The sequence below is a fragment of the Gordionus sp. m RMFG-2023 genome, chromosome 1, assembly GCF_954871325.1.
Source record: "Gordionus sp. m RMFG-2023 chromosome 1, tfGorSpeb1-WG-v2, whole genome shotgun sequence".
NCBI classification, from domain to species: Eukaryota; Metazoa; Nematomorpha; class Gordioida; order Chordodea; family Parachordodidae; genus Gordionus; species Gordionus sp. m RMFG-2023.
The window spans coordinates 17,936,984-17,951,357 of NC_088775.1; the positions used below are offsets into that span (position 1 = coordinate 17,936,984).

Consider the following 14,374-nt stretch of genomic DNA (forward strand, 5'->3'; position numbering starts at 1 on the left):
AAGTTTTTTGTTCCGTTATACTTATTATTTATTATTAATTATTATAATTCTTAAAATCTTAAGTTAAATTATCAATTTTACTGAAAGATCATAAATGATGATAATTTCTTCTAAAGTGTTAGTTTTATTTATTATATATATATTATCACATCACGCATTTACTACATAAAAGTAAAATATCATTCCTTTATTAGTACAAGAAAAGAACAAAATATTTTTTTACAGTAATAAAATAAAAAAATAATACCTAAAAAGATAATTTTTTTTCCTCATTTTATAATAAGATTTTTAATAATGTGAATTATACAATATAAACGAAAAAGCATATGGTGTTTTTCATCTTCATCATAAAAGCATTTTATTTTTCTCGAGGAGAATCTTTGATTAAAAAAAACAATATTACATAGATAAAAACTACTTATGTAAAACCTGCTTAATTTATCAACTGCTTTTTTAAAAAAAAATTGAGCAAGTGCACAATTTTAGTGCATGTACGAACCTTTAAAATGTAAACGGGGCGGCGTTACTTCTCTTGCAGAATCGGTCTCAGCAAGTTTAACAATATAAGAAAGTTACAAAATATATGTAATTTGATTTTATTAAATATAATAAAATTATTAATGCGACATTTTAATTGCCATTTTTGATTTGCTCTACAATTAGTAGACACATAAATTATTTTATTTTTTCTTCTAAATTTCCGATAACCGGTAAAAAAAATGCTTTAAAAATATCAATAATATTTACAGGAGAAAAAAGAAAGAATTTTTTTTCATTTTAGATTATTTTATCCTTAAATTTTATTTTAATATAACGTATTAATTATTATATATCCGGTCAACTATACATAATATAGCAAACAATATTGTATATAATATTTTTTATTATTAAGAATAAGAATATAAATTATAATAATGAAAAATATTATTATTTTAAATACCTAAATTTTATACTAAGAAATCTGAAGTGCAAGCCCATCATGCCCGCCCTGGCTCAAAATGATATGATTTTTTTTATAAAAAAATATGGAACATTAAGAAATAAATAGTATTTTTTTATGAATGAAGGTTTTATTTTAATTATGATTAAAATTTATAATAAAAAAGACCTACAAATTTCCATTAAAATTCGCTGACGTAGGTTAAAAAAAACCTTCCTGAGGATCACCCGAAAATTTAACGCATTTTTAGTGCTTTGGAAAAATCCCGGGCTCTGTCCAAAAGCACCTATTGTGTCAGAAATAATAAAATTTAAAGTGATATTAGGAATTTTGTATTGATTAATTTTTCTAATTTCCGCTTTCATTAAGTATGTGGAGCAAAAGGATAATGTTCTTACACAGCTCGATTTAACCAATTTTAAAAACGGCTAATTCAAGATTTTAGCCAATAATAAATTGTTAAAGCTTGGAGAATTCCACAGATGGCAGTGACATTTAGCGAAATTTCGAGGTTTGGGTAATAATAAGATATTAGCTTAGCTGTTTAACAACATTAATTTCCACGGGATCTCCCTATGGGTTATTTAAAAATATCTATAATTTTTATTTTTTTAATTTAATAACCCTTGACACTTAATAGCCCAATTTAAATTTGTATTATCAAAGAATCCCCATTAAGGTTTCGAAGGTTGAATGCAAGATTATTTTTATGCAGGAATATTTTTAAAATTATTATGGGTTAACCCTAACCCACTATCTTAGAAGCCCTGCAAATTAACTATTTTAGGGCCTACTCCGGTCCGAATTTATTTATTTCTAAGCGAGGCCAAAGTTTATAAAAAAAAATCGATACATTTATAAAGATTAATATGTCTGAGCCCGGCACGATTTTCATTTTATTTGTTAGACCAACCTAGTAGAGGTCTGCATGACTCTACTTTATCCACCTATATCTTAGTGTTATAATATATTTTTTAAAAAATCGTTAATGTGCTCACTTTATATTCTTTAACGTTAGTTTGAGACGACCAAATGTGTTTGAATTACAAAATATATTATTTGGTTTCGAGAGAATCGTGCAAAAAAAACAATATAATTGAATATGTATTTTTCAATATAATGTCCATATGTGCTAATCCTTGTATAACAGTTTTATGGCAAAGTTAATATATTATTGGTCAGTATGATTTCTCAAAATTGTAAACAGATCCCTGCAAGTCGGCCACTTGGGGAAATCGAATTTGAAGATCTCTTTCAAGAGCCAAAAGGTGGAGTTGGTTATCTGGGTTTGACCCCAAGTTAATTTTAAATCGCTCTAGTTGCGCTGAGCTAATATTAAATATTAAACTCAGCTTGCAATTTCTTATTAACTAAATTCAGGTTTCATGTGTAGATTAGCTTTTACACTTTTCGAGATTTCAAATGTTGAAATATGTGGGTTTTTAAATAAATTATAAAAATACATTCATTTTATACCAAATGGGGTGGGTTTCTTATGGGTTGAATTTTAAATATTTAACATTTTTTAAAAATATTTAGCATAAATTTAATTTAAAAATATATGTATCAGTAAAAAAGAATTTTATTAATTCTAAATATGAAATTCGACAACAATATTTTTTTTGTAAGTTTTATTATTCATTATTTAAATTCTTGATATGACCACCTATTATTTTAGCTAATTTAAAAAAAATAAAAATATGATGCACACATACATAATCTAACCTCTACCGACATAATTTTAATCTATTATTTAAAAAAAAACATTAATAACTCTCAGAGGCATCATAACATTCAACATTATTTATTAATATATTCCGTGGTCCATATGTTTTTTGTTCATCTAAAGACTTTTTCCACCCTATCTACCGCTTTTTATACGTATTCTTCCCTCATATTCGATATCGTTATCTTATTTTAATATCAAAATGTGTGAATGAATACTATGAATTATATATATTTAATGCAAGTAGAAGAAGAGATTAATAGATTAATTGACCTGAATAGTAATTATTAGTACAATTCTTTTTTTAGAGTTTTACAAACATTAACTTTTACATTTCTAATTAATTAAGAAATTTTTTTTTTTTTAAAAATTGAAAACTTTATATTTTCCTACTTATATTTACATCAGTAAATTTTAATTAATCCGATAATGTCCTATCTTTATCATCATTAATCATTTAAAGTCATTTTTTTATTACCTGAGAAAGAGATAATAATATAAAAAAAATGTTGTTTCAACTTTTAATAAACTCTTTTGATAGTACAACAAATTATTGTTAGTATTTTTTTGAATTTTTTCGCTTTAATTTATTTTAATTAGTTAACATTTATACAAATAATAGATTTGTGTACGTTATAATTTAATTACTACCTTGAAGAATACATAAATTGTCATTAAAAAATCTCGTCAAGGCATTTATTAATTGAATACCGGACAAAAGTACCCCCTGTCATGTGCAAAAGGTCACTAAAGTCAAAATGCGACTAGAATAAGCGAATTGGAATCAGCGGATAAAATAGATCAACCCTTACCCAATACTTTTAAATGATTTTTTCGCATTTTGAAAAATATTTTATTAAAATTGTGATAATCTGTCCGACTTACCCGTGTTAATCAAAAGGGTTTTTTAATAGGTTTAGATAGGCTCAAACACTTTTATTATTAGATTATTTATATATCCTAACCATTTGCGAAGCTTTTATACCTGAATCGTTAGGAAGAGCCTATAGCAAGTTCAGCATGTCTAAACTATGGACTCATCCGCATACGTCGAAATAACAAGAATTATCAGGTGACGATGCCTGGCATATCCTCTATTTATTTTTTAAAAATGCTTTTATAATGTCAAAATTCCCCGCTCATCATAAATAACTTAAATATCCGAGCATGTCCATACTTGTGGTCCTCATTTTTTTCTTACTAGATGATATAAATAAAAAAGAATTTCAATTTTACTCTTTTTTGGATAAATTTAATAAATAATTAATTATATTAAGGATTTTGTTTATAAAACATAAACATTCACATCATCACTTTTATTATTTGAAGCCTTTGTTTAATATTAATTTTTTCTCAGTTGTGAATTGTTATTTTGGTACAGAGAGTAAAATCCGAAACAGAAAGAAACTACTCGTCACAATTAACACCTCCGTGATTTTTTTTTAAAAAAAAATTCTATTTTATAATGGATCTAACTATCGAGTCGCCATTAAATAAATAAAGTGAACCTAAAATGGCCACTTTTCCAGGTTTCTTATTTTCTATTAATAAAATATAAGCCTTTCTATTAATAAAATATAAGCCTTTTTAAAATTTATATATTGTATCCTTAATTAAAAAATTAATAATTTATAAAATCAAAATAAAAAAAATGACAAAATATTGTAAAACTAAAAAAAAAATTTCAGTCAGGCTTAAGTCATATTAAATTTATATTATATTTTGCTACTTTTTTTTATAAACTACGTTTACTTAGATATTTTTTTGTAAATTTAGAAAAAGTTAAACTTGCAAATCGTCACCCCTGTCCCCACCATCTCTGCCTCGATAAAATAATCATTTAATTTAAGTTCCGGCGTAAATATTGAATTCCAGCAAAAATACACTAGTTTTAAATAACCCCTAAATCTGACCAAAATACACATTAATTTATTTCAAAAGTTGATTAACCCCTCTTCCCAAAAATTTGAAAAACCCCTTCTCCAGACATTTTCGATAAAAAATGGGTTCTTGTTTTCCGTATTTTTGTCCACCGAATCTCCCCCTTTTCACAAAATAATAAATACATTGGCCAATTTCAGTTTTTTTTCTTCCTCTTCTTTCAAATTCTTTTCATACAATATATCTCATATATATATTTTCAAATTTAATTATAAATATCATTTTTTTTAAAAAGAATTCATTAATATTTTTTTAGCTTTAAAGGATTAATCATGAAAAGATGATTTATTTAATGGTATTATTATATTAATTTATATAAGTGTTGTTTTTTTAACTTAACAAAAATATCATTAATATCCTCACAAAAATTTATTCGTAAAATACGAATCGAATAGGAAGTTATAACAACCACCACAAACGAAGCGTCGTGGGCAGCAGATTATTTTCCGCAAATTCACATTTGGACCCATCCATTTATTTAATCAATAAAAAATATCCAATTAGAAGTTTTCGCGTATAGTGTGATTTTACTCAATTATTCTTAGGATAATTAGATTAAGGAAATTCCTATTTTCGTTCGTATAAGAATTTTTAACTTTAAAATAAATTTAGATCACGAATAACAAATTTGTAATAGCTTTGATGCAATAATAAATATCAAATTTAAGTTTCTCAATTAACCTTAAATAAAATAAAAAAAACAAAAACCGGTTCAAAAAGATGTTCAGATTGAACAAGTTTTATCGTAATAATTATAGGGCTGTGACGTCTCTGCTATCTACTTATAAGCTAAAATATTAAAAGATGTATTTCGAAGAGTGTGCTCAAGGTATAATTTTATTTTTCACACACTTTAAATTAAATTTAGATTGAGCTCACGCTTTTGGCGGCTAATAGTTTATATCGTATTTCTTTGCGCTGAAAGTACATTTTAATTTTCCTCGCGATGCACCACTGTTATACAGCCTGAATTTGATCGTGACATTATTAAACTTTTTATAATTTATATAACCGTCGAAGAAAGAAAACATGGAGTAACTTTATCGTCGCTAAGGACATTAATTATTAATGCCACCAAAAAAAATAAAAAAGATAAAGATTGTTTAAAACAACTGCTTTTTAAATTTATTTTATTTTTGTATTATATTATTATAACAGGAGTGGACATTTAATAAAATCAATAATCAAAAAAAAATTGCCTATAATTGTCGCAAAATTTGAACGCATAAACATGACACACATAAGTGAGAGGGACCATTTTAAACCTGCTCGATATCTACAATTTAATTTTTTCAAAAAGGAAATTTATAAACCAGGCTTATCTATTTTTGACCTAAATTTCCGGATAATTGCTATTTGTGTGATATCCCTCCTAATGTCTCATACAAAATTTAGTTAGTGTGTTGTTTATGCCATCACAAATTTCTATCAATTCATATACAAACTAATATGTATATTACAAATAAAAATATTAATATTTTTGAGTACAATTCACATATACTATTTAGTATGTAAAAGTATTAAAGTTTTGAAAAATTAATAAAAAGCTAAGGAAACATTCGTGCCTTTATCATTATATAAAATGTCAAACTTTTTTTTTGTATAAATAAATATATTTTATTTATCAAATTTGTAAGCACACACATAACCGATGAAATTATCTTTTACAATTTATATCTATACATTATAAATATTTATATTTCGCGTGAAAAAAAATTTTTTTTTGAAAAAAGGGGGAAACGCATATGGATTCAATCAATATAATAGAATGAGATACATAAATGCTCAGACACAGAGCACACCTTTTTGTGTGTGTGACATGAACTTTATAATATATTAGCCATCCATTCATCCCACCTATTACCTTTTTTTATTGATTTCAACAATTTGTTTTTACTTTCAATTTATTCTTTTTTCCCTTTGTGTGACTAAGATACTTCAAATTCATCTTTTCAAGTGGGCAACCTTATATTCGAGCTTTGAAATGTAGTCGCGTCGCTATGAAGAGCCAAAAGCATGTTCGGTGTAACAAAATTTATTATACTTGTCAATATTTTATCGGTTCAATTATATGGGTAAGGAGGGGACATTATTGGTAGTGAAAGTCACTGTCATGCCTTTGATTTTGACCGAACCGAAAAACAGATCCAGACCAAAGCCCTCTAAAAACTAGTCAAATTCCGGATCGTTAAAAAGTTCTGATCATTTGTCCTTTATTCACGTTAAGTTGGGCTTATAATTTTATATTGAAATATCATATACTTACCCATGATAAAATAATTTATATTGATGATTTATTTTAAATAACAAATGCTAATATCCTTCTTCTTAAAGGTGCTTGCAATCAGGGCTCTGCAATACTCGACCCTGGCCCAACCTATAATTTTTAATATTTTTTTTGACAGATTATTGGACATCAATTTTAATAATTTTGAATAAGTGAAATTATGCAGAAGCTGGTAGTATAATTATAAAGGGGGAATAAAAAATATAAGCAAAATACTACTTTTTTTATACCATTTCCATTCCCAATAAAGTAAAAAAAGGAAAGATTAAATCAAAATTTTGACAACTATCCCGAAAACAATATGGCAACCGATTTGCCTGACATTAATGGAAGTAGCAGAGGGCCAGTAAAATATTAAAGTTTCAAAAATCCTGATCGGGCATGAAAATACAAACGCTGACCAAGCCGGCGAGCCCATAATTTTTATAATAATCTTAAAAAGTGATCTCTGCATGTTTCTGAGAAATATTTAATAATATTCAAATATGCGCTGACACTTTGATCGGACTTGGACATTCTCTACGAATTCCTCCAGATCTTTACTTGATGGTCGGACTTGGATCCTTAAAAATTGGGGAAGGTCGGATTTAAAAAATGGATGCAATACAAATCAATCCGATATTTTAATTATTCTTTTATTTGCAGTATATTATAAAGAAAAATGTCCGATTTTTTTTGAGATATAAGGAAAAATGATTGATAGTTTAATTTATTTTTTCTCCTCTTTTTTAAAAATATTTTTTGTTAGAAAAATTTATTATATTTTATATTATATTTTGTTTTGTCAAAAAAATATATAATTTATTATATTGGTTTTGGTCATTGATATATTTTTCTCTGCATATCGATCGATCGTTTTCTCTTTTCTCCTCGAGGTTTGAAAAGCTATTTTTTTCTCTCTCCTTCTGTGTTTTAGTTGGGGAAAAAAACATTATTATTTTGTCTAAAGGAGGCACATATTTTACAACAAAAATAATTGGTTTTTTATATTTTAGCTTTATGTCAGTTTCAGTTTGTTTTTTTTTTAAAAAAAATTATATATTTTTCCCCGAATATAAGTTATCCCGTAAAATTTCACTTTTTTTGTTGTTGTTTCTATTAGAAATCAATATTATGTTGCATCTCATCTATGATGATTTACCTTTCAAAAAATAATTAATACCTGTATTACTAACTAAAAGAAATCTGTTCTCTACTTATACCGTTAAAACTTTGCAAAAAGTCAGGCCCGGACCATTTAATTTTATTAGACTAGTTTTAATTGAACACATTTTAAATGTATAAATAATTTTTCTACCTAATGTCATTTAAAATTCTTATATCTACTCTATGGCTTGTATCAGAGACTTGCAAAGGAATTTGCAGGGCCCGACCCGGATTTCTTTTAAGAAAAATTTCGGTCAGGGTGCGTAAATTTTTCCTTATGGCCAAAATTATACCTATTCCTCATTTTCTTGTGATCATTTATCAGCGAATATGTAATCTAACAATAACTTTTCAAATTATCTTTATCTCCCAATTTGTCGTAAAAGGAGTGAGTTTGAATATCACACTTCCAACTGGTTGATGGTAATTTGCATATCCTTTTCCTTTTATAATTTAATATAGTCTTTTATATTAAGTATCGTGTGATTGAGAAAAAAAGAGATAAAATGATAATTATCTAAAATAAATTTTTCATTATATTTTGAATATTGAGTGTATCTTTATTGCTTTGAATTTGATTAAATATCACCTTAAAATGATGACTAGTTGAAAATTTAATTTCAATAATATTTTACGAGAAATATTATCTAAGGATCAAAAAAATGGAAATAAGAAATTTTGTTATCGTGTACCCGGGCTTAGGGCCGGGCCTACAGATCTCCGCTATCTATATCAATAACAATCATATTATGTATTCATAATTGGATCATAATTTATATTATTTATATATTTAGCATTTTAATTAAGCAGCTATTTTAAAATACAAAGAATTAAGCAAATTATAATTTATTTTCGAATAATATATATTATTTATATATTTAGCATTTTAATTAAGCAGCTATTTTAAAATACAAAGAATTAAGCATATTATAATTTATTTTCGAATAATATTAATAAGAAAATAAATCTAAATTTGTATGCCCGGTCTGGCTATTTAAAATTTTACGAAAAAATAGAAATTTTCGAGGCCTGGTTCGATTTTTTTATCATTTGGATTACCCGGTCCATTTATTTTTTATGTAAATTTCCCGGTACGTGGACAGGGCTTTGCAGATCTCTTACTAACTCGCTGTATATTTTTTATCGGACAAAAAGACTCATTTTAACGACATATTTTTAGAATTCTTCTTATTAGCCTAAAATGATATTGATGAAAACTTTTAAATTTGTATCAGACCCTAAGAATAATATATTTTACATATAATTACTATATTTAAATATAAGTTGAGATCCGTTTTTTAATTCGAGAAGGAAAGTAAAAAGTTTATTAATAGCAAATGAAATTCTTCCTGAATTTTCTTTATAATTATAATAATTGTCGTATTTAAAAAATTTCATCCCATTACGATTATATTATATATATTTTTTAATTAAACTGATTTTTTTTTAATTTAAAAAATGAACCATTTACTCTCCACTAGGTAAAGTGGAGTATTAAAACCAGCTATTATTAATCATTCAATTATCGAGATTTATGTATGTAAAGAGTTATGCTACAAAAAAATTAACCATATGTTTTATTTCAAATTTCGGTTCGAATTATCTCTTCAGCGCAACTGACTATAAAAAAAATATACCATTATTTATATATTTGCAATAAAAGAAAACTAATATTTTATTATACAAAGAATTTAGAAATAAGCTTCATATTAAACTCAAAATTTTCGATTTTGTTGAATAGTATTCCAGCACCTACCATGTGAATTTTGCCGGGTAATTTTTTGATTTATATGAAAATCTTTATTAAAAAATAGAGTTCGCACAAAAATTGCTTGAAATTTACAGGGTAATAGGTTATATATTCTAGATACCAAACTCAGGTCCTTCGAAAAACCCTCTATAAATTATTAAAACCCCTTGCAATATATACACTTAAACATGTGTACATGACGTATACAGGATTTTATTTAGTCATTCAAAAAAACTAAAGGCTCTGCTCTTAGAACCAATTTTGGTTATTATTCATCGTTAACATTATAGGAATTCGTAGCGCCTTTTTTTGCTTACACCAAATTTAATTTTACTTTTTTAATTGATTAGCCTAAAAATAAAATTTGGTTAGTTAAATAAATTAAATATCAAATTTCACTTGGTTTTGGGTAAAGTAGCTTTAAGTTGGCTCTCAATTATTATTTAATCAGGAATATATTATTTATGAAACTTAAAATTTTGTCACTGATAAAGTGTTAGGATAATGAGGATGATTATAACTATAATATAATATCTTGATGTAATCATAATATTATTATATTTTATTATTACTTCAAGTTTATAATGATGACACAAACAGAGCTATTAAATTATTATACAATAAAAATATTAAATTTTAATTGGTTATTTTCGCGCCCCTCTTCAACTTTATTGTATATACAATAATATCTTTTTTTAATTATTCTATTTTTTTTAAATTTATTATTTACAATTAAAATTTTTGTTTGTTTAACTACCTTTCAGGTTATCATTTATAAATGAATATAATATCTTTTTTAATAATAATTTTAAGATAATTTTTATAACAATAAAGTCATATTATTAATTTTGATGTGCAATTTTTAACAAGTCAACATCTTTTTATATATTATGATATTGTACTATAATATATATATGAATATGACGAATAAATGATATTGGTTTTGGTTTGGAATCAGCGCCGTGCCGAGACTTTTTTGCGGCCCCTTAAAAAACACCATTTGCCTAAGCTTATTTGATATATTTTCACAATGAGAACTAAAAACGTATTTACTTTATTAAATATTAATCATAAATGCTCTTTCAGGCGCATATTCTGATTTATTAAATTGAATTCAAAATTATCTTGGAAACGTTCATCCAAGATTTCTCTTGATTTAGTAATATCTTGGAAACGTTCATCCAAGATTTCTCTTGATTTAGTAATATATTGAAAAATTCAATCTCATTTTTTTGAGGATCATGTATAGGCGTGTCATCTTCTTAAAAAAATTTTTTTTTTAACATTCCGTCTACGAATTAATGCTATTAAAGGAAAGCACTGCTCTTTTACACTCATTTCCAATTCCTGTGCAAGCTCTTTTGCTAAGTCAAAAGCGATCTAAAAAATCTTGCGTTATTCCTATAAATGTAATGGTTCTTTCTAATTCAATATTGTCACTTTGCATGCGTCATGATGAGATAGGAAATATGTAAATCAACGATCTCTGCAGGATCGTCATAATAAGAGTGAGAAATATGTGAACCAATGACTTCTGTGGGATCTTCATGATTAGTATAAGAATATTAATGCGCTCATCATCGAGATTATTTAACTTATGGTGCATGATGTCACATTTTTATTTTTAAAGTGTTTTATAATTAGCCCCCTTTTGAGAATTAATAAATGTAGCTTAGTACTTCTTTTTTTTCGTTTCTAAGCATCTGAATCAAATTTGTTTCCTCTTCCCATTTTGAAAATTTTTTGGGTATGAAATAAAAGATTATATGGCGTCTCCTAACAATTCACCTTACTAAACAGTATTTTTATATTAATCAAATTTTCTCATATCTGGAAACTAGCACATTATATAGTATATATTAAAACTCAAGCTAAATTAGACTAATTTAAAGTGTGCCGGTCTATGTTTTATATGAAGCCTATGGTAATTATTTATTTTAAAATACACGTATCAGAATATCCAAAAAATGCCTCATAGCAAATACAACCACAAAAACAGGACCTTTACGAGAAAATAAACCAAATATTTATCAAAATAATCATTTAATAGAAGTCTTTTTTTTTAAATTTATTATATTTTTTTACTTACCTATTACCTTGCTTCTTTGTAGATAAGATTTTTTCAACTTTAAATCATTTTTTGAGCGCGTTTTTCTAAATTTAAAAATCTGATTATACCGTAAATGAATTGCATGTTTCCCTGAGTCATTTATAATTGATATAAAAAATTTATGGATAAACGCATATAAATTATATTGTCAAAAGTTCATGACAAAATCATCTGAAATTTATAGGTTAGGTACTCCAAACATGAATACATTTCCGGTAAAATCAGATTTTTAAATTTAAAATACAGCTCAAATAATGACTAAAAGTTGAGAAAAAACACAATGCCGTTAACATATACAATAAATTATTATTTGTTACAAAATTTGGCGGCCCCAAATATTGTCTAATTTCAGCATCTTTGGGCGGCTGCCCCACTCGCCCCCCCCCCCTTCTGCACCGCCCTGTTTGGAATAATACATAATCTTTTTATTAGTTATATATTATATTTTATTATATTTATTTATCTAATAGAAAAATATATTTCTAAATTGTTTTGCAATTAAATTTTTTCTTGAAAACAATAATTAATAAATTAAAAATTAGCACAGAAATTTATTAGCAGGAAAACGACCTGTGATACGTGTTTGCAATTGTAAATTTAGGGGTGGATAATGATGAATATCTTTGTGTGCTTCTTTGTCGAAAATATTAGCTTGTATCAATTTTATTTTTTTACCCAACTTCGTTTGTGTTATATTTCAAATAAATTTTTTTTACATGTTTTAATTATATGGAAGTTTTAAAAACATCTCTATTTTTCGATTTCAAACTTATATTTATTCAAACTCAATTATAAAATTATCCATGGGAAAAAACAAGAATGGATACTTACCTTTGTTGCATTGCATTTTGCAAAATGTTTTCATAATTTTTAATAAGTTTTTAAACAAAAAAAATTATATTACAAATTTTAAAATACAAAACTCAAGCAACTCATTTTTATAACTATAATAAGTTTATTGAAATATCAATTTGTATAGAAGAAGTTAAATATCACATATTTAAAAAAATTGCATCTTATTATTTCAAATATTTAGTTTGTTATTTTACAAGAGAAGAACTATTTTCTTGTATTATTATTAATAATATAATCATTATCTAACAAAAAAATATATTGTAACTTTTTATCTTGAGAGGTACAAGTTAAGTTAACTAACTATAAAAAAATGTATATACAATTTACAACACTAAAATGGTTTAGTATATTATTTAATATTTTTTGTTTGAAAAGCAAAAAAAAATTTGTAAGTTATATAAGATAAGAGGGAAAATATTGTTTATTTATTATCTATTTTGAAGAAGATATTTTTTTATTATATAAATAATATATATTATGAAGAAATATAGATTATTTATGCTGTCAGATATCGTATATTAATAAATATATAGAACATAGAAAAGGGAGATAAAAGAGGATCTAAGTTTCACTTTAGTAATATAGAATTTTTTGATTGATTAAATATAATATTATTTTTTTTAAAATATTTTTCTAAATTAATATTATTAAATTTTTGTTCCCTATGTTTTTAAAGGAATTTTTTGGTCTTCTCTTCATTTATTTATATTAATTTTTTTTGAAATGAGTCTTATTATATTGTATTTTTTAAATACAACACATTGAACTCCCCCTCACGATGACTAAAATATAAAATGGATGCAGACTATATATTGAGTGTTTACTAAGGGTAGACCCCATCTGATTTAACCCAGCTGCCCCCTCCGTCGAAATAGAGAGCTCTGATTAGCAATCGCCACTCTAGCCCTCTTTTAATATTTATGTAAGCTTATACTAATCAAACTCCTTAGGGATGCTTCTATCCGTCCAAAGGTAACAAATTGGGTACACATCCTCCTATGATTCAAATATAAAATAGATAATACTAAGTATGTTAACGGTTAATTAGAGGGTTGAGTTAACCTCCTTCGCTTAAATTATAATATTACATTACAGAGTTCTGATTATCTAATGATGCCTTAAGGATTTCGAGTTATATTACTGATTTTTCCGTGGTTATATTTATACCATCTCCCTTAACGTTGGCTGAACAATTAAAAGTACTTATTTTAAAATATGCCGATGTTTTGTACTTTATTAACGTCTGACTTTTACCAGTGTAGTATCCAGCATAAATGAAAAATTTTTACGATTAAAAAGCAACTGAAAGTATTATTTAGAAAATTTTTCAATGTTTAGTGCTCAATTGTAAATTAATTTAATCAGCGGTAGACAGTAGGAAAAAAAATTGGTATTATGCTAGAATGGAAATTATAAAAAAAACTATATATCTGGCATACGCTATTATCTAGTGCCTGACTAGTACTTTTAATTCTTCAATCAAATCTAGTAGCAAAAAGATAACTGAGTTATAAAACAATGAAAACTACAACCTTTAAGCCTGAAGTTTGCCAAGCTTTTACAAAAATTTGAAACTTATACCAAACCATTAAGTAGGGCTTTAATAGAACATAATATTT

General features: G+C 25.7%; 1 protein-coding gene across 3 annotated transcripts in view; it reads left to right on the forward strand.

Annotated features, from left to right (window-relative positions):
• Positions 1-14,374, forward strand: part of LOC135922112 (probable cyclin-dependent serine/threonine-protein kinase DDB_G0292550) — a 51,225-nt gene that overhangs the window by 15,241 nt on the left and 21,610 nt on the right. The window contains exon 2 of one of the 3 annotated variants that reach the window (XM_065456526.1): positions 6,541-6,632. The exons of the other annotated variants lie outside the window; for them this stretch is intronic. Within the exon in view, the coding sequence (XP_065312598.1) occupies positions 6,624-6,632 (9 nt within the window). The 5' untranslated portion in view covers positions 6,541-6,623. The remainder of the gene's footprint in view (positions 1-6,540; positions 6,633-14,374) is intronic. 3 annotated transcript variants of the gene reach the window in all.